This window comes from Pelodiscus sinensis, chromosome 12 (genome assembly GCF_049634645.1).
Source record: "Pelodiscus sinensis isolate JC-2024 chromosome 12, ASM4963464v1, whole genome shotgun sequence".
NCBI lineage: Eukaryota > Metazoa > Chordata > Testudines > Trionychidae > Pelodiscus > Pelodiscus sinensis.
This window is the reverse complement of record NC_134722.1, coordinates 48093699-48113282: the sequence shown is the minus strand read 5'-3', so window position 1 is coordinate 48113282 and position 19584 is coordinate 48093699. Positions and strand designations below refer to the sequence as shown.

Below are 19584 nucleotides of genomic sequence, written 5' to 3'. Positions count from 1 at the left end.
TGAGAGACTGACCAAAACAAGCAGACAGGACCCCGCGTCCTCAGAAGAACTGGAGTGGGGAAAAGGGAACCCAGAATTAAAAGCAGGAAACGAAGGGCAGGAGGAAAAACAAGTCCCTGTCAAGCGCAGTGCCGTGCGAATGAGGCTAACTGAGGCCTGCAATGGCCCACGTGTAGCTTTTGATGGAGGTATTGAATAGAGGGAAGGCTGGTTTTATAATGGGAGAGCCAGTTAAAGCCTTGGTTGAAGCCCAGGGAACCAGTGTCAGATTTGCCTGTGAAGATCACTTCTGCACTCTCCGTAATGGGTTAGTGACATTCCTTTGTAGAAGAATGGCGACTTGTAAATCATGCAGCGCGCAGTCAACCTGTGGAACTCCTCGCCAGAGGAAGTGGGGAAGACCAGGACTTTAACAAGGTTCAAAAAAGAGCTCAATACATTCATGGGGGTTAGGTCCACCAATGGCTGTTAGCCAGGCTGGGCAGGAACAGTGTCCCTGGGCTCTGTTTCTCTGCAGGTGGGCGACAGGGGAGGCATCATGTGAGGATTCCCGGTTTGCTCCCTCCCTCTGGGGCCCTGGCATTGGCCGCTGTGGGCAGCCAGGACTCCGCGTCTGGCCGTTCTGAGGCGGTGGCGTAGCGAGGGTGTTATGTGCCCGGGGGGCAAAGGCAAACTGTGCTGAACTGTACAGCGGGGGCGGCAGCGGCGCCTGAGCCGGGGCGCTGGGCTCCCAGGCAGGCCTTCGAAATGCCTGCTCCTGCCACCTGGCCCTGCCTCGGCGGCTTGTCTGCAGGGAGCAAGTTGCCTGGCAGCTAAATTGGTGCCCCCTAGCATGGTGCCCGGGGGCAGCTGCCCCCTTGGCCCCCCATGCTATGCCACTGCTCTGATGTTCTTATGATGCTCAGGAGCGAGCGCCCAGGCAGGCTAGAGCGTCCCCTACAGGTCTGTGTGCGCTACAGTCCCAACGTCCGACTCGTGTCCATCTGTCCTCTCCCGTCTCGACAGTCTCTGCGCCAAAGGACAGATGGACACGAGTCGGACGTTGGGACTGGTAACGCACACACACCTCTAGGGGAGCTTTCTAACCCGCCTGGCCCAGCCCGGCGCTGACCCGGGGGCGTGGCCGGCCCAGCCCGGCGCTGACCCGGGGGCGTGGCCAGTATAGCATGGCGCTGACCCGGGGGCGTGGCCGGCCCAGCCCGGTGCTGACCCGGGGGCGTGGCCAGTATAGCATGGCGCTGACCCGGGGGCGTGGCCGGCCCAGCCCGGCGCTGACCCGGGGGCGTGGCCGGCCCAGCCCGGCGCTGACCCGGGGGCGTGGCCGGCCCAGCCTGGCGCTGACCCGGGGGCGTGGCCGGCCCAGCCTGGTGCTGACGCAGGCCTCTCCTCTTGCCTGCAGTACGCCTCCTGCTCGGGGAACAAGCAAGCCGTGCAGCTGCTGGGCAGGAGCAGCTACTTCTCCCTCTTTGCCAACCCGCCGTGTCTGATCGGCCAGCGCCAGCGCCTGGCCTGCCCGGCCCCGCAGATGACCCTGCGCCAGATCAGCCAGCTCATCCGCGGCCTGAGGCAGCTGAGGCTGCGGGACGCCAAAGAGGCCCAGCTCCCCAGCCCTGCGAGGTGAGGGGGCGGGAGGCCGGGGGCCGATGGCAGCAGGGAGTTCTCGGCCCACGCATGGCGGCGGCAGGGCCAGTCCACAGCCGCACTCGGCCCGGCCAGCACGCCCAGGGGTGCCCCCGGCTGTGGGTTAATCGCACGCCCCCTCTCCACGTGCCACTCTGGGGACACGCAGACGTGGCCGCGCCGGGCAGCCAGACCTGCAACCCCACGGGCCCAGCTCTGCCTTGCAGGATCCCCACGGCACTTTGCCCCCCTGGCTGGGTCGCAGGACGCGCCTGGCTGCCTGCGCCAGTGCACCTCCAGCCCAGCAGGTGGGCAAAGGGGGGGTGACTACAGGCAAGCCTCGGGCTCCCCACAGCACTGGGGGCAGGACGGGGGGGACCAGCCCTGGCGCACGAGGGGGGTGGGCGCATGCCTGACTCTGCTGCCCTCTTCCTTCCTGCAGGAGCCGCTCTGCCAGCGTCTCCACGGGCTCCCCACAGCACTGGGGGCAGGACGGGGGGGACCAGCCCTGGCGCACGAGGGGGGTGGGCGCATGCCTGACTCTGCTGCCCTCTTCCTTCCTGCAGGAGCCGCTCTGCCAGCGTCTCCACGGGCTCCCCGCCGGCCAGCGGCTGCCTGCGTTGCTGCCAGCGCCGGCGCAGCTGCAGCCCAGCCTGCGAGGGCTGAGGGGAAGGCGCCTGCCGACAGGATAGCCCCAGCGTCTCCGCCCCAGCCTCTCCCCACAGCCCCCTTCCAGCCAGAGCACCTCGAGCCAGCTGCCGTGACCCTCCCCGGAGGGCCGACCCAGCCCCCCAGGCACAGGGGTTAGCGAAGAGCTCCGGGCCTGGGGAACGGGGACCCCACAGGCATGGCAGCCCCACCCCGCGCTGGCTTGGGGCCGCGGCACAGGGAAGGCCTGGATTTGGCGTCGCTGGCTGGTGCGGGGCAGGCACGGCTGGGTCACCCCCACGGCCTGCAGCTCCGGGCCCCAGGCTGTCACCAGAGCCCCCTTCCCCCAGCTTGGCCGCACCCCGCCGTGAGCCAGCAAGTCCTTCCCCTGAGCCTCCTCGCACGCAAGCCCGGCCCTGCCCGCGGCTGCGCCACCAGCCACGTGTGAAACGGGGTGTCGCTTGCACGGCCGGCGCCTCCAATCCCTGCCGCCAGCAACCACCCCTGGCAACCTCGGTGAGGCTGCGGGTCTGGCCCGTGCTCAGGGGGTGCCGAGGGACAGCAGCTACAGCCTGGACGGGACAGGTGGGAGGCAGAGGGCTGCACACCCGTTAGCCGGTAACTACTGCCCAAGCAGCCGCTCCCTTCTGCCCAGCTCTCCCAGCCCCGCGCCTCCCCCTCGGCCTGGCCTCCTCTGCAATCCCCAGCCCTGAGATTCCTCCCTGCTCCCCCCGCCGCTGGCCAGCGAGCCCGGCTCCTGCAGGCTCCATGCCTACCCCAGCCCAGCCGGCCCGGCTCCCTCGCACCGGGCTGAGGATGCTAGAGGGCTGGCGGAGGCATGCCCAGCACAGTCGCTGCAGCACGGAACTCCCTCCCTGCCCCAGCCGCTGGCTCGCTGCCATGGGGCTGCCCTCGGTCACTGCAAAGGAAGCTGCAGGGCCCGGTTTGATCTCTGCCCACGCCCAGCCCTGGGCGCCGCGTACACGCCGGCCCAGAGCCTGGCTCTGCCAGCGCCTGCTACCTTGGGCAAGCCACCCCGGCAGAGATTTCAAAGAAGCCTAAGGGAATTAGGTGCCCAACTCCCTTGGGCCTCAGGTTCCCCACCTGCAAATAGGAAGAAAGCGGAGACCCCCAGGGAGCAAGAAGGCAAGTCCATCCAGGGCCGAGCACCAGACGGATGGGGCGAACCAGGCCGTAGGAATCGCTGGGTGGGGAATCCCAGGAACCCGGCTGGGGGCAGGAGTGGGAAGGCTGGGAGGTGGCCTGAAGTCTGGTAAATAACAGTGAGAGTGAGAGCTCGGTGGTGCCCGCCCTGCTAGCCCAGCCAGGATAGCACAGGGCCCTGCGGCCACCCCAGGCAGACGCGTACCCACGGGGATGCCCTGCAGGAGGGGCCAGTGCAGGCTCTGCTCTGGGAGGGCAGGGGGAGAGCAAGGCCCACAGGCCCCTGGAGATGGCCAGGCTCAGGTGGCTGGCAGCTGTACCCGCGTATCTGTACGGCTGCCTGGAACCCCGCCGTGCCCAGGCGCAGCGTGCTTTATGCACACAGGCCCCACAGCCTGCCCCCCGTGGCTGTCAGTGCGCATGTGTCACTCGCTGGGGAAGCTCCAGACAGGAAGTGTCACCCAGTGTATCGGGCTGGAGCATCTGGGCTCCAGGCAAGGCGCCGTGGCGGGCTTTTCCTGCCAGCCCCCGCAGCACTGGAACCCGCCTGCGTCTGGGGCTTTGCCCTGGGAGCGGAGAGTAAACAGGGCTCTTGCTCAGGGGCTTCCGTTCAGGACGGGCAAGCAAACCGCACCACCCTCAGCCGGCTTCTGAAACTGCCCCCCCGAGAGAATACGCGAGCTGTGACCCAGCCAGAGAAACGCTCAGCTCTGACCGGCGGGGTTCTACCCGCAAGAGGGACGAGGCTGAGAAACGGGACTTGGAAAGTGGGGGCTGAATCCCACTGATTGTACTTAATAAAGCCACGTTCGTTTCGCATCGCTCTGTGTCAATGACTATTGGGGGGGTGGGGGACACAGCCGCGTGTCTCTCCTTGCTAAAGAGCAAACTCACGCGCTTTCTCTGGGTAAAACCTTACCCAACGCAGCCGGATTTCTCTGGGTTTCGGTCCCTTTCGAAGGCCGTGCTCCTGGGTGCTGGCAAGTCTATAACTGAGCTAGGTCAGGGTCTGTGTTGCTCTGCTGGGGGCTGTTCCCCCAACTCTGTCCTTGGCTGGGGGAGAGCAGAGCTTCTGGCCCTGCAGGACAGGGGTGGGGTACTCCTGAGCCTGCCCTCCGTGGTATGATCAGAGCATCAGGGAGCAGCCCCAAGGGAATCTGTGATCCAACCCGTCCCAGTAGGGTCAGAAAGGGAATTCCTACAGCCCCCAACTCCCTGCCACCTCCCCCAGGATCAGGCAGGTGTGGGACCCCCTGGGGAAGCACGGCTGTCCATGGCCGTCCCTACAACGGAGCTGTCCAGCAGCTCAGTGCTGGGTGCTCCCTGCAGCCCCAAGGACACCCGCCCTCTGGCGAGGCTGGGCCGCCCCCTGCAGCAGGCTCCAGCCGGATGCTGTCCCTGTGGTTCCTTGGCCAGGCAGACGGGTTACTGCCGCCGCACTGCATTGCCGCAGGCCCAGAGCGACTAGCACCCCCGCAGTAAAGCCGAGGGGCCAGCCCGCCAAGCTGGGCGAGTGTCTGCTAGGGACGGGCTGGGCCCGATCTCTCCCTGCACTCCTGGCCCAGACACCCGGGGAGCTGCGCCTGAGGCTCACGTACAACCCGCGTTCAGAAAGAAGGAACAGGAAGGAAGGCTGTCACCTCCAGCGGGTTTATTAGCATGACGTGGGGCGCCGGGCGCCGGCCCCTCGGTACAGACCAGCTTACCTGGACCGTCTCCTTCTGTCAGCCCGGCGAGCACCAGGCACTTGGGGCCTGCCCCAAGCCGGGGACCCGTCCTCTCAAGCTAACGCTGCGGGAGAGTCTTGCCCTTCGGTGCCTCGCCACTCCTGAGAGCGCATGCCCGGCTCTGCTCCCACGCCGCCTGGCTGCGTCCGCCTGCGGGCAGAGAGACAGACATGGTGACTGTGGTGGGGGGCATCGCAAAGCGGGGGGCAGGCGACACACCCCGCCAGCAGGCAGACATGGTGACTGTGGTGGGGGGCAGGCGATACACCCCGCCAGCAGGCAGACAAGGTGACTGTGGTGGGGGGCATCGCAAAGCGGGGGGCAGGCGATACACCCCGCCAGCAGGCAGACATGGTGACTGTGGTGGGGGGCAGGCGATACACCCCGCCAGCAGGCAGACATGGTGACTGTGGTGGGGGGCAGGCGATACACCCCGCCAGCAGGCAGACACGGTGACTGTGGTGGGGGGCAGGCGATACACCCCGCTAGCAGGCAGACACGGTGACAGCGGCGGGGGGCAGGTGCTACACCCCACCGGCAGGAAGACAGGTGACAGCGGCGGGGGGGGCAGGCGCTACACCCCACCAGCAGGAAGACAGGTGACAGTGGTGGGGGGGGGGCAGGCGCTACACCCCACCAGCAGGAAGACAGGTGACAGCGGCGGGGGGGGGGCAGGCGCTACACCCCACCGGCAGGAAGACAGGTGACAGTGGCGGGGGGGGGGGCAGGCGCTACACCCCACCAGCAGGAAGACAGGTGACAGTGGCGGGGGGGGCAGGCGCTACACCCCACCGGCAGGAAGACAGGTGACAGTGGCGGGGGGGGGGCAGGCGCTACACCCCACCAGCAGGAAGACAGGTGACAGTGGCGGGGGGGGCAGGCGCTACACCCCACCAGCAGGAAGACAGGTGACAGTGGCGGGGGGGGAGCAGGCACTACACCCCACCAGCAGGCAGACAGGTGACAGTGGCGGGGGGGGGCAGGCGCTACACCCCACCAGCAGGAAGACAGGTGACAGTGGCGGGGGGGGGACAGGCGCTACACCCCACCAGCAGGAAGACAGGTGACAGTGGCGGGGGGGGGGGGCAGGCGCTACACCCCACCAGCAGGAAGACAGGTGACAGCGGCGGGGGGGGCAGGCGCTACACCCCACCAGCAGGAAGACAGGTGACAGCGGCGGGGGGGGCAGGCGCTACACCCCACCAGCAGGAAGACAGGTGACAGTGGCGGGGGGGGCAGGCGCTACACCCCACCAGCAGGAAGACAGGTGACAGTGGCGGGGGGGGGGAGCAGGCGATACACCCCACCAGCAGGAAGACAGGTGACAGTGGCGGGGGGGGGGAGCAGGCGCTACACCCCACCAGCAGGAAGACAGGTGACAGTGGCGGGGTCCTGCTGGGGGGTGAGGAGGGTGGGAAGTCGCAGAGCCAGTTTCACAGCACGGTGCCCAGCCCTGGCCCCCACCTGCACTAAGCCTCCCTGCGGCCCAGCCACGGCCCCGCACGGTACAGAGGCCCCAGTGCAGCCGCACTGCCTGTGCTCGGGAGCCCTACGATCCAGAACACACGGCTCCAGGCACCGCGCCGGAGTCCCAGGCCGGGTCCCTCCTACCCAGTGTCTTCTCCGGGCTTCAGACAACATCTGGCTTCCCCACAGAGCCCAGCCTCCCCAGGCACCTGCCGGAGCACATCGCCTGCAGCCCCCCACACCACCCCAGGCTCTCACAGCTCTGTGGGGCAGGGAGTGGGGCTCCGCTCCTGGAGGAGCCGTGCGGAGCACCACATCAGCACAGTCCTCCCTCCACGGCTCCCTTGCCCCCCGGGGCGCTGGGCATGGTGGGCAGCTCCAAGCCTGCCAGGCGCTGCTCTCCCCCCAGCCAGAACGAGAGCGTCTCCCAAGGGCCAGTCAGGCGCCCAGGGCCCCACAGCAAGGGCCCCTTCGCCCCACAAGCCAGGCGGGTGCAGACCCGCGTGGCTGCTGAGTGCGGGGGGGTTGGCAGCATTACTGGAGCAGGATGGCTTTGTGACCCGGCACTGGAACACAACCCAGGACCAGGCCGAACGGACCGCAGCCCCGCGCATCTCAGTAACACTAACACTGCAGCCACAGCCCCTCACACACACAGGGCAACGCTGCTTGGCTCCATGGGCCTGGCACAAACCCACCTACACAAGTCAGGACTCGGGGGGGGGGGGGGAGAACTAAGTGAAAGCAACAAGCTGAAGTTCTGAGGCCAGGTCTCTACTGCGCCTGGAAGGTCGGCTTACGGGGCACAAGGCCAGCTACAGAAATAACGTACCTTAGGCCGAGCATGGCACCACCTTCATAGCGGAAGGGCGACAGCAGCAAATGCTCCTGTCAGCTTCCCGTACTCCCTGCGAATCGAGGAGTACTGGCGCCGAGGTGAGGTGCCCTCCAAAACCGAACACCGGAAAACTGATCTCCAGCGCATTAACTCTAGGCAAAGCTGAAAATGTCCTCGGCAGACCTGGGATAATCCAGGAGACTTAGGAAGTGAAGTATCATCGGCTACGTCTACACTGCGTGATTTTCCACAAATGCTTTTAATGGAAACGTTTTTCTGTTAAAAGCATTTTCAGAAAAGAGCATCTAGATTGGCAGGATGCTTTTGCACAAAAGCACCTATTGCGGAAAAGCGTCTGTGCCAATCTAGACGCACTTTTCTGCAAAAAAGCCCCCATCGCCATTTTCGCCATCGGGGCTTTTTTGCGGAAAACAAATCTCTGCGGTCTACACTGGCCCTTTTGCGCAAAAGTTTTTCAGAAAAAGACTTTTGCCCGAACGGGAGCAGCACAGTATTTCCGCTAAAGCAGTGACAATCTTACACGAGATCCTCAGTGCTTTTGCGGACATTCAAGCGGCCAGTGTAGACAGCTGGCAAGTTTTTCCGGAAAAGTGACTGCTTTTCCAGAAAAAGTGGCCAGTCTAGACACAGCCATCGTGTATTGGCCCTACCTGAGGTGTGCGGCTGGAAAGCACGTCCTTTCCACTTACACAAACTGGACCAATAAAAGCTACTGACTCCCCTTCTCCAACTCCTATCCGGGGCCCAACACAGCTACAATGCCGCAAAAGTGGAAATCAGTTTAAGTCACGGCCCTGTGAATCCCTCTCTAATCACCTGGGTGTGAAGCGGGAGCCATGCTCTTCGCGTTGCACACTGATGGCTGATTTGGTTAATAAACGTCGTGCGCGGTTTTGCGGGTTTCACTGACTCCCAGCTGCCATCCTAACACAGCTGGACACAAACCTTGAGCAAAGAGCCGATTACCGAGCAGGCTATAGCTCATTCACCATTTTCTCATGTGCTAACACGCACAAGACTGTGAAAATATCAATCATACCATTACTTAAAGAAACGTGTACAACTATCAAACCTTCCTAGGGAGCAAAAACGTAGCCAATCTCAAAGAAATGGTTGATCTATTTCATTGTAAAACAGGGCTACTACTCGACACACGGCCCAGGGCTGGGAACCAAAAGGAGAAGTAGTCAAGACAATGGCCTTCCGTTGACGTGCGTTTTAGTAGTTACATTCCTGGCCTGTCATTGCTCGTTACAAGTGCTGTCATACGGGTGGAAAGCAGCAGAACTGGTTTAAATGGGGCTGGTGTGTTGTGTAATCTGGCCTTAATCTTTGAACTCATGCCCATCACTGTGAAAGACGCTGTTTGCGTATACATTTGCATGTCTATGCAACCGCACTTCAGCTGCGGCCCGGCCCTCGGCCTGTGCTGCAAGCGTCGCTGTGGCCCCCGGGGCGTCCAGAGTTGAGCACCCCTGCTGTAAAATCTCCTTTCCAGGGCTATGCCACATGCGAGAAGGGGCCTCTCCGGAGCTGATTAACATCACTGCTTCCAACAGCCTCGGTTTCCAATCGGTCCAGCTGGCAACGTGCGCGGTCGCCCAGATCCCAGTCCGCTGCTCCTGGCTAGCGCCAAGGGGCTGCGCTGCACAGCTCGCGTCGGCCCGCCGCTGGAGGTCATGAAAGATGCAGGCGGCAGGGATGTAGCTGCATGCTCCTGGGAGCTAGTTACAGGGCAGGTCAGTAACCCGAGAGCGGCCGTGCGGCTCCAGTTACGGAGCTTGGCGAAGGCGCCGCAGAACAGGCTCAGCCCTGCTCCTTCACCGGAGCCGCTGGGGTGGGCTTGAGCTTCGGCTGCACCTACTGTGGGGCGGAGCTTCCTCAACTGTCCCAATCCCGGAGGTGCTGACAGGGCTGGGCCTGCCGGGAGGCCCCCTCCAGCCTGCCCACCCAGGGAGGGACTAAGAGAAGGGAGTGTGGCCTCGTGAGCCCGTTTGCCCCGCCCCATCCGCTCCAACCCGGCACTGCCCTAGTCCGGCCTCTTCCCTTCACCAGCTCTCCACGGGATCCTGATCTCCCTCCCACTGGCTCCCTGTCCCAGTCCCCCCACGCTCCTCCTTCCTCCTCTCTCCCTGCGCCCCCACTCCCTGGTTCCCCATCTCCCTTCCCAGCCAGGCCGCCTTCCCCTGCAACGCCTGGTTCTAGCCCAGCCTCAGTCCCAATGTACCTCGCTGGCTTCCAGACCCAGTTCCTGTTCCCTTGCTTTAGGCTGTGCCCTTCCCTCCCTGCTGCCTGGTTTCTCCCAGGGGAGCGCTGAGAGCAAAGGGGCTTCCTGCTTCGATTCCTGAGCCCAGACAGAGCAGGAACTGCAAGGGAGGGAAAGCCTGACCTGCAGGTGCCTGTGGCACGCCTGGCATGGACGGGCTCCTCTCAGATCTCGGCACGACCTGAGAGCTGAAATTTAACATACAGGCAATCCCCGATTACTTACGTCAGATCCGTACTTACGAACGGGGCTTTTCTCGCCCCAGAGGACGCGGGTGGTGGGACGCCCAGACACGCTGCGGTCCCGCCGCCCGCGTCCTCCGGGGCGAGAAAAGCGGCTCCGTGTTTCCCTGGTCCGCTTGGGGGGGGCCCCCAGCAGACCAGGGAGACACGGAGCAAAGCCGCGGAGGACGCGGGTGGCGAGACCGTGGCGTATCTGGGCGGTCCCGCCGCCCGCATCTCCCTGGTCTGCTGGGGGGTAGGGGGCACAGTTAGTGCGTCCCTCCCCGCCCCCCAGCAGACCAGGCTTTTCTCACAGACGCCTGTGGTAGAGCAGCTGGGGTGCTGCCGGGTTGGCCCAGTAGCACCGAGGAGCGGCGCTACTGGACCAACCCAGCAGCACCCCAGCTGCTCTGCCCCAGGTGTCCCCAAGTCAGCCGCTGCTGAAACTGACCAGGGGCTGACTACAGGAAGCCGGAGGCAGAGTTGCTCTGCCCCGGGCTTCCTGGAATCAGCCGATGGTCAGTTTCAGCAGCGGCTGACTTGGGGACACCTGGGGTAGAGCAGCTGGGGTGCTGCCGGGTTGGTCCCCGCAGCATCGAGGTGCGGCGCTGTGGGGACCTACCCGGCAGCGCCCCAGCTGCTCTGTTCCAGGCGTCCAGATTCAGCCGCTGTTGAAACTGATCAGTGGCTGATTCCAGGAAGCCCGGGGCAGAGAAACTCAGCCTCAGGCTTCCTGTAGTCAGCCGCTGGTCAGTTTCAGCAGCGGCTCAATCTGGAGCCAGTTCCGACTTACGTACAAATTCAACTTAAGAACAAACCTACAGTCCCTATCTTGTACGTAACCTGGGGACTGCCTGTACTCACTTTTACTTATGGGGCTGCATGTCAGGAGAGGAAGGGGGCGGCTAGGGCAGGCTGGGTACGGTGGCCATGTTTCCTGACCCAGCTGCAGCTGGGGAGAACAGTTCAATTGAAATGACCAAACAGACGGAGTGTTTTCACTTTCTCATGTTACTTTACCAAAGTTCATTTGAAAGTAAAATATGAGCGTGTCCAGCACACAAGCTTTCAGTGTTTTCTTTATGGTGGGATGGGGACCCGTTTTTGGGTCGGGGGCCAGTGACCCACAGAAAAATCAGGTGAGGACCACACAAGTGAGAAGCAAAAAGACTCCTCAAATGCCCAACCTACACCGATGTGGGCCCAGCTGAGACAGCTCTGGCGCTCCAGCCCCATGGGGACACGGAGGACCGAGGTTCAGGGCTTCCCATAGGCCACATTTACTTTTGGAGTTACTGGATTTTATGGACTCCGGGGTTCAGTGTGCAGGACAGGACTGCCAGTGTGGGGGACAGGGATGGGGTGCAGAAGAGGGAGAGGCAAGGTCTGGATGGGCAGTAGGGTGTGGAAGCAGGCTGGGATCTGGCTGGGAGAGGGAGCAGGAGCAACGGTGGATGCAGGAGCAGGGTGGGGGTAGGTGTCTGGTCAGGAGGGAGGGTGCAGGAACAAGGGAGAGTGTTGGAGCACGCTGGGGTGAGGGGTCCTGGTGGGGGGGAGGGGATTGGGATGTGGGGGTCTGGGCATGAGGGGGGACGTTTACCTGGCTTTGCCCCACCCCACACAGCAAGGATCCGGGCGCAGAAGGGAGGCTCGCGATGAAACCCGAGCGGGGCAAAGGGAGAAAAGGAAACGAGTCACATGGGGTGAGGTGGCGAAACTGACCGGCTCAGGAAGCCACTGCAGGCAGGAAAGTGGCAGGGTCCCAAGGGACCGGACTTGATGCTCACACGCGTGGGAAGGGGCTTAATCCAGCCTCCCAGCTAGGAGCAGGGACAGACGCGACGGCTCACACCCCTAGCTAGGGGAGCAGGAGACCTATCGCGGGGGCAGAGGACGCCCTCTGCTACTACCTATCCCAAAGCACCCGCCCTCGGCTCTGACCGTCTGGCGGTTCCCGTGCTGCCCGCATCGCATAGCGCAGCGAATGGCTCTAGCACCGGGGCAGACCGGGGAATGCCTGCCGGTTACCTGGGGGCCTGGCTGCGCCCCACCCGCTGCTCCAACCCGGCCACGCCCTGTGGGATCCCGGTTAGCCGTTCCACTAAACCGCTTCACGGGGATTTGCCATCCCTAGTGCGTGGCGCCGTGCCATGGGAATGCGCCAGGAGGAACAGACTGCTCCCCGCCAGGCCGGGCTCAGCACAGTGGGCGCTGCGAGGGCTCCTGTCAGCACTCCCTCCCTTCCAGGGCAGGGATCTCTTTCGGTCCCCAGGCTCCTCTAGGATTTCACAGCAGCCTCCGAAACAATTGGAGGGGCCCTGCCACTCCCTGCGCTTGGGCTACCTGAGCCACCTTCCTGGGTTACAGCAGCCCGCGGTGACAGCCACGCGGCCAGGTGACAGCAGCCTTGGAGGGACGGGGGACACAGCTGGGCGTACGGCCCCGGAACACTCTGCCTGGCTCCTGAACTCTTCCCCCACCCCCCAGGAGCTGGGGGGCCCAGCACAAGGCGAGAGGAGGCACCAGTGGCCCAGCAGCGGAGCCCGTGGAGCAAATCCGCAGGCCCCACAGGCGGAGACAATTCTCTCCCAGGAGCGTTCACTCGGCAGCCTGAGGGCCCTGGTGATGCAAACCCCGACCTGGGCCTGCTCTAGGGATGCGAAATAGCCACGACTGACTATCCAGTAACTCATGAATTCTCACTGGTCACTTGACCGGTGTCTGGTGCCCAGGGGCGGGGCCGGCAGCCAGTGCGCTCCGGCCCCACTCCCGAGAAGCCCCCTGCCGCTCCGCACTGCTGCCTCTGTATCAGGCAGGATACAGCCGGTCCACGAGGGGAGTCAGTTTAAACACAGCCCCCGCGTGGACCGGCTCCATTGCCCCGCTGCTGCATCTGACCCAGCGGCAGCACCGCAGGGTGGGACCAGCCTGTCTGGGGGCTGAGCTGCCCACCACCCAGCTCCTACACACTTTCAACGCAGAGCCCCAGCCGGGGAGGTCCCGGACTGTGCTACGGAGCCCTGCGGGGGGGAGGGGAGGGAAATGCAGGCCGTCTGCGCATTAACCGATAAACCTGCTGCTGATTGGTTCACTGACTTCAGTATCCCCTCCCTTGCCTGCTTGTGCCCTGGGTGCAGCACTGCCTTCACGAGCGCTCGCCCCACCAGCTGCTGCTAGCAACCCTCCTGCCCTCCCGCTGGCGAGGGGTCGGGCCGGGGGCTGAGGCTGCAGCCGAGGGTGGGCTCTGCAGGGATGCAGGCTCGGTAGGAAGTTTGGGCGCGGAAGGGCTTTGGGGTACCAACGGCACTTACCGTGGCTCCCTGTGGGCCCCAGGAGAAGGGACGGCCAAGGGGATTCCACACGCTGCCCTTCGCCTGCACTCAGGCTGGGACCGTGAGAAACCCACCTGGCCACCCTTCTGCAGGCAGGGCTCGCAGGGGCCCGGGACTGCCCCAGCTTCACAATGCTGGCATGGAGGACAAAGCGGCTCCAGGGCTGAGCTGCACTCACTGCCGGGTGTGCCCCGGTGCCATGCGGCTAGCTCTGGGTTACCGCGGGAGCGAGCACGGCACAGCCTGGCCCGGGCTGGGAGTTACAGGGAGGGGCCCTTCCCGGCAGGCAATGCCTTACCTGGGCTGTGCAGCTGGGGGGCCGGCGGGGCCCCTCCCGTGCATTCTGGCTTGGTGGCGCTGCAGGTGGTGCTTCTGGCGGAAGGCGTAGCCACAGGTGGGGCATTCAAAGCGCCCTGGAGTGACATGGGCTTGCAGGTGGGCTCTCAGCAAAACCTCGCTCTGCAGGCAAAAGGCACACGTAGTGCACGAGGACCCCCGGCAGGGCGGGCTGCGCGCACGAGGACCCCCGGCAGGGCGGGCTGCGCGCACGAGGACCCCCGGCAGGGCGGGCTGTGTTCACGAGGACCCCCGGCAGGGCGGGCTGCGCGCACGAGGACCCCCGGCAGGGCGCACCAACGCGTGCACAGGGTGGACCAACGCGGGACGGACGGTGCGTCATGCTGAATGACTCTGGACTCTCTGGGCAGGACCGGGGGAGGGATGTGGAGCCTTTCACGCAGGGCTGTCCTAAGGGGGGGTGGGGCAACCCCCCCACTACAAACCTTCCCCAAGCCCCACCCTCTTGTCCCCTCCCCTGACCAACATGGCCCAGGGGATCAGAGAGCCTGGCATGCTGGCAGCAGGGGCGCTCTGCTTCCCGCCGCCCTGTCCACTCTATGGATGAGGGGGTCCTGGGAATTCTGGGGGCCACCCGCGTGGTGAATCTGCATCAGGCCCCTGGAATCCCTCCAGTCCCTCCTGTTCATAGACAGGCAGGGAGGGCGCTGCAGGGCTGATGGACAGAACGGCTCCGCTCTCACCTCTAGGGGCGAGCCCAGCTGGGCCATGGCTGCCCTCTTAGTGCTGGAGGCCCGTGTGAACCTTGTGCTGGTCCCACACCCGCAGCCCCCGTCCATGCAGCCCCACGGCCTAGGACCGGGATGGGCTGCCCTCCAGGGGCGACACGCTGGCAGGGCAGAGCCAGGAGACAGCTGCCATTGCTACGGGCCAGGCAGGCAGAGGCTCCAGTGTCCAGGGATGCGAGTACCCCCGTGCCCTGGTCACTCCCCACTGCAGCCAGAAAGGCTCGTCCCTGGCCAGTGGCTGGCCGGGTCGGGCCGCGCTGCCCAGACGACAGTGCCTCTGAGCACAAGGCAGCCAGACGCAGCCGCCACCAGCCCGCCAGGGAGTCCCGTGCCGTCCCCTGGGCAGGAGGACTGGCTACAGCGACAGCCCTGGAACTCACCGCACAGCAGCTCCTTCCCAGGGTTTGCCCAGCACCTCCTCGCTGGTGGGCAGGGGCACCTGGGGAGGTGCCAACGGGCAGTGGGCAACGCGCTGGGAAGAAGCCCAGCCCCAGCCCCACCCCCATAGCGGTGGTGAAGGCAGAGGAGTGAGAAGTTTCTAACAAGGTGCTGGACCTGCCAGCATCTGTCTCCACCAAACCAGAATCTCTCCCTCCACCCTCAGCTGCTGGGAGCCTCCTGCCTCTTCCCCTCCAGCCTGCGGCGTGTCTGCCTGTCTCTCCGGAGCAGCCCCTCCTGCTGCCCGCAAGCCTCAGCTGTCTCCCCAGTGCTGGTTGAGGGGCGAAGACGCTCCAGCGCAGCCTCACCCTTCAGCCCTTTGCTCGCTGGCCCCAGAGCCGAGTTCTCGACCGCTCTGGGAGGGCAGCGAGGTGGCCCACTACGCACGGTGCTGTTCTGGGCTCTGGCCGGAGCCTGCTTGTGCAGCCCAGTGGGGCCAGGCACGGTGGGAGTGCTCCAGAGGGGGAGCTGAGCTCAGGGAGCTCCCAGGCAAGAGCAATGGCACCACTATTGGGCACCAATGCAAGGAAGTGGGCGAGAAACACAGCCTTCCAGCCCCACGCCACCCAGAGCCCCCAGCCTGGCAGGAAAGGGCCTCGGAGTGGGCGTTGGGAGCCTGGGGAGGCTTTAGGACGCAGCAGGGGGTCGAGTCCCCTCCCACTGCCTCTGACCGGCACGCGCTGTAACAGCCAGAGGGGACCTGGGCCTACCTTAAACCTCCAGCCGCAGTGCGGGATGCTGCAGCCGTAGGGCCGCTTGGCGTCGTGCACCCTCATGTGCTTGCTGAGCGTGGAGCGGTCCGGGTAGGCGCAGAGGCAGACCTGGCAGGTCACGGCCCCCTGGCGGTGCTCCTGCCGATGCAGCCGGGCCACCGCGCTGACGGCTGACTGGAAGCCGCACTGCTGGCACTGGTGCAGTCGCCGCGGCGAGGCTGGGCGCTGCCCGCTGCAGCCTGCTTGGTGGCTCTGGGCGTGACGCTGCAGCAGGCGCTTTCCAGCAAAGCCCTTCTTGCACACTGGGCAAACCAACTCCCGCCCGCGGGGTCTTTCCAGAGGCCTCCCAGATCCCTGCGGCTGGGAGCCACTCTCATGCCCCCTCAAGTTCACACCCGCCTCGTAGTCAGCCACGCTCATGACTCTCCCAGCCCCCTGCAATGACCCCTGGGGTGGCGGCAGGCACTCGGCACCGGGGTGCCTGGTACGCACATGGCCAACGAGCCCCTCCTTGGAGTAACACTGCTGGGCACAGTGCAGGCACTTTAAGACCATCCGGCCATAATCAAACGCTCGCCCCTTGACCGTCTCTGTGGTCAGGATGAAGTGAATGTCCGGGCCTGGATCCGCCGGCTCGGTGCTGGGCAGCTCAGGCTCTGGCGCTGCCTGGGGGCCAGCTGGCGAGGCGGGGCGGGCAGCCGTGCTGTCCCGGGCACTGGGGCCCAGCGGCTGCAGCTGGTGAAAGGTGCGACAGTGGTAGAGGAGGACGGTGTGGGAGGAGAAGGTTCTCGCGCACAGCTCGCAGCTGTAGACACTGCCAGCCTGCACATCTGGGGAAGGGAGAGTCACACACTGGAGGGGAAGCACTGAAAGAGGGTCTGAGCCTCAGGGGAGCGACGGCTCGGGAGGGTTCACCAGCCTATAGTTACCCTACCTGCCGGGGAGGCACTTGCCAGGGGATGCGGTGAAGGCCAGGACCGTAACAGGGTTCAAAGAGAGCTAGATACAGTCATGGGGGTTGGGTCCGTCAATGGCTGTTAGCCAGGATGGGTAGAAATGGTGTCCCCAGCCTCTGCCTGGGAATGGGAATCACTGGAGGATTCCCTGTTCTGTTCCCTCCCTCTGGAGCACCTGGCATTGGCCGCTGTGGGCAGACCGGACCCTGGGCTGGATGGGCCGTTCCTATGTTCTTAAGTGCGCCTGGCGGGGAAGCCCAGCGCCGACACCAGGAGCCAAGCGTAGACACGTGCAAGCAACGGCTCAGCAGTACGCTAGAGCGAGGCAGGCCAACTGCTTTTGTAGTGTAGGCATGGCTTGACTTACGGTGAGTTTTATGCAGAATGAAGGGCATTAGCTCGGAGAACTGGCGCAGACACGTCCCACACACCAAGGTATCATGCTCCACGCTCCTGCTGGGGCCCTGGCCTGCATGCAAGGAGGCAAAGCAGAAGGACCCTTACACTGGGATAGGGAAAAGGCCTGCCTCCTCCCCATGGCCAGTGGCTACAAAGCACTAGGGGCATGGCTAAGCAAGACTGCCCCGCAAGACAACAGGGCTGGAAGAGCAAAGTCCCCAGCCTTTCCTCATGCTGCAAAGAGCCTCTGTGTGCAGCAGAAGTTCCTGATACCAGTTACAGGACCCCTCACACAGACAACGGATCTTCACTGGCCCCTCAGGCTCAGCCTGCAGCATGAAGGAAGAAGGCGCCTGACCCGAGCGGAGAGTCAGGAGCCGAGCACTGAGGTGAGAGTGGGGGAAGGCAGGGACAAGAAGCAAGGGTGGGGAGAGAACAGGGACAAGGAGCCCAGCAGGAGACTGGGATGACAAGAATAAATGAGAAGAGCCGGAGCAGATGGGGTGAGGGCTTTCTCAGTTCAGTTTAGTTTTAAAAAACTCACGGGACATAACAGGGCAGTGGTGTTACATTTAACATACATAATAGGGATTCTTTAAAAAAAAAAAAAAAAGAGAGAGAATATTCCTGTATCTTTAAAGGTTTTTTTTTTAATTTGGTGTTTGTTCCTTGTCAAGTTCTCTGAAGATCTATGGATTGGCCGTTAATTTTTTAAGTGACGAGACTTTTTTATTGGTTTTTGTCCAAAACGTCCTGTAATGTTATTTTTATCACTACGTTTTGTGTACTATATCTGTCTGTCTTTCTATATATAGATATATAAATATATAATGCATGGTTCTTCGCACTCCATCCACCGCTAATTTGGCTCTCCGTCTCTAACTGGTTGGCCACCTCTGGCTTAGAACCAGTGTTCCCTGTAAGTTGAGCACTTGGACAGATGCCTGGGAGATTCAGGTGTTGCCCAGCTGACTGGCACAGCGCCCACAGCTGGCAGCATGAGTTTCTAGTGGTAGTTCACATCTGCACATACCTCAGTGCACAGAACAAATTTTATTCTGCGCATGGATGGAAAAAACGAGAGGGAACATTGCTTAGAACCCAGGCTTCCTGAATCTCAGAATTCCTTTACCCTCAGCTGAACGAGGGAGTGCTCCTAGGAAAAAGCTAGCATGCCACCACCTCGTCAAAGCCTGTATCTTAACTGGGGCCACAAGGAGGTTGAACTAAATTTGCACTTCAATTCTGGCACATCAGAACCTGACCCTGCCAACTTAAAGTTCTTGTAAAGCAGGCTTCAGGGTGGGGAGGGGGGCTGTAAACGGGTTCTGCTGGCGGCGTGTCCGTGAGGGAACGGAGGGGCTCAGGGATGAGCACTGCCCTGGCGCTGGCTCACTGCACCACTGGCATCGCACATCCTCAGCGGACAGGCAGCGCTGGCAGCCTCGGCCCGGCACCAGCCTCTGCTGCTGAGGCGCCGCAACTCACCAGCCTGCTCCGACATCGCCAAGGAGCCTTCTTCAGCCAAGGCGGGTGCTGCCTCTCGGCGCCTGCCCCGCCACCAGCCCGGAGCCCGAGGCGCCTGTCGGCACAGGAGAGAGCCGGGTAAGCAGGACAGGGGGCCCCTCGCGGGAACAGCGCCCTGCGGCTCCGCCCGCCCCCACCGCCGCCGAGCAGCGCCCCCCGCAGGAACGGAACCGCCCCGCCAAGGGAAGGGGCCGTAGCCAGGCAGCTGCCCGGCTCCCCCCCCAGGCCCGGCGCTGCCCGGCTCCCCCCCCAGGCCCGGCCCCCCCCCAGGCCCGGCGCTGCCCGGCTCCCCCCCCCCCCAGGCCCGGCCCGGCGCTGCCCGGCTCCCCCCCCCGGCCCGGCGCTGCCCGGCTCCCCCCCCCAGGCCCGGCGCTGCCCGGCTCCCCCCCCCAGGCCCGGCCCCCCCCCAGGCCCGGCGCTGCCCGGCTCCCCCCCTCCAGGCCCGGCCTCCCCCCCAGGCCCGGCGCTGCCCGGCTCCCCCCCCAGGCCCCCCCCGGCGCTGCCCGGCTCCCCCCCCAGGCCCGGCGCTGCCCGGCCCCCCCCCAGGCCCGGCGCTGCCCCCCCCCAGGCCCGGCTCTGGAGGGGGCTCTGCCCCGCACCCCCGGGGCCCTGCGCACGGGCCGAGCGACCCCCCCGCTGCCGGCGCAGACCCGGCCCGGGGGGGCTCCTGGGGGGTCCCTGCTGGGGGAGGGGCGGGGACCCATGGGGGGGGGCACGCACCACCCGCCGGGGACCACGCGCTCTCCGAACCGCCGCGCTAAGCAACGTGAGCGCGACTACTTCCGCCTCACGCGCGGCTACTTCCGCCTCACGCCGCAGGAGAAGGCGGGGCCCACCGCGCGCATGCGCCGCCCACCTCCCCGGGCGGCTTAGCAGGGTGCGTTGGGGCGGGGCTTTGTGCGCTGCTCCTCCCCCCCCCCAGCAAAGTCTCTCCGTTCCCATTGGCTGGTTTCTGGCCAATAGGAGCTGAGAGATGCTGCTGGGGGCGGGGACAGCGCACAAAGACCCCAGCGCTGGGCACAGCCAGCTGTTTGGAGCAGCCCGGGGGCTGCTGCGGGGTCCAGTCCCCTCCCCCCCCCATAGCAAGCGGGTGCAAGGGACAAGCCCCCCTCCCCCAGTTACTGCACACCCCCACATGCGTCCGGGGAAGAGAGTCAGCTCT

The 19584-nt window shown here is 64.5% G+C and overlaps 1 protein-coding gene across 3 annotated transcripts; it reads right to left on the bottom strand.

The window, feature by feature from the left end:
- Positions 1-5070: 5070 nt before the first annotated feature.
- On the bottom strand, positions 5071-19489 carry LOC142831127 (zinc finger protein 646-like). 3 transcript variants are annotated; one of them, XM_075940683.1, is made up of 6 exons: positions 19143-19485; positions 18384-18477; positions 16864-16965; positions 15538-16370; positions 13603-13763; positions 5071-5309 (listed from the first exon to the last, which is right to left on the bottom strand). In XM_075940683.1, the coding sequence occupies exons 1-6, from the start codon at positions 19362-19364 to the stop codon at positions 5213-5215; spliced, it is 1509 nt and encodes a 502-aa protein (XP_075796798.1). In that variant the 5' UTR covers positions 19365-19485; the 3' UTR covers positions 5071-5212. The 3 variants fall into 3 exon arrangements, with proteins under 3 accessions (XP_075796798.1, XP_075796800.1, XP_075796799.1); XM_075940685.1 differs by lacking the exon at positions 16864-16965 and having other exon boundaries at positions 19143-19489; XM_075940684.1 differs by lacking the exon at positions 19143-19485.
- Between the last annotated feature and the right edge of the window lie 95 nt (positions 19490-19584).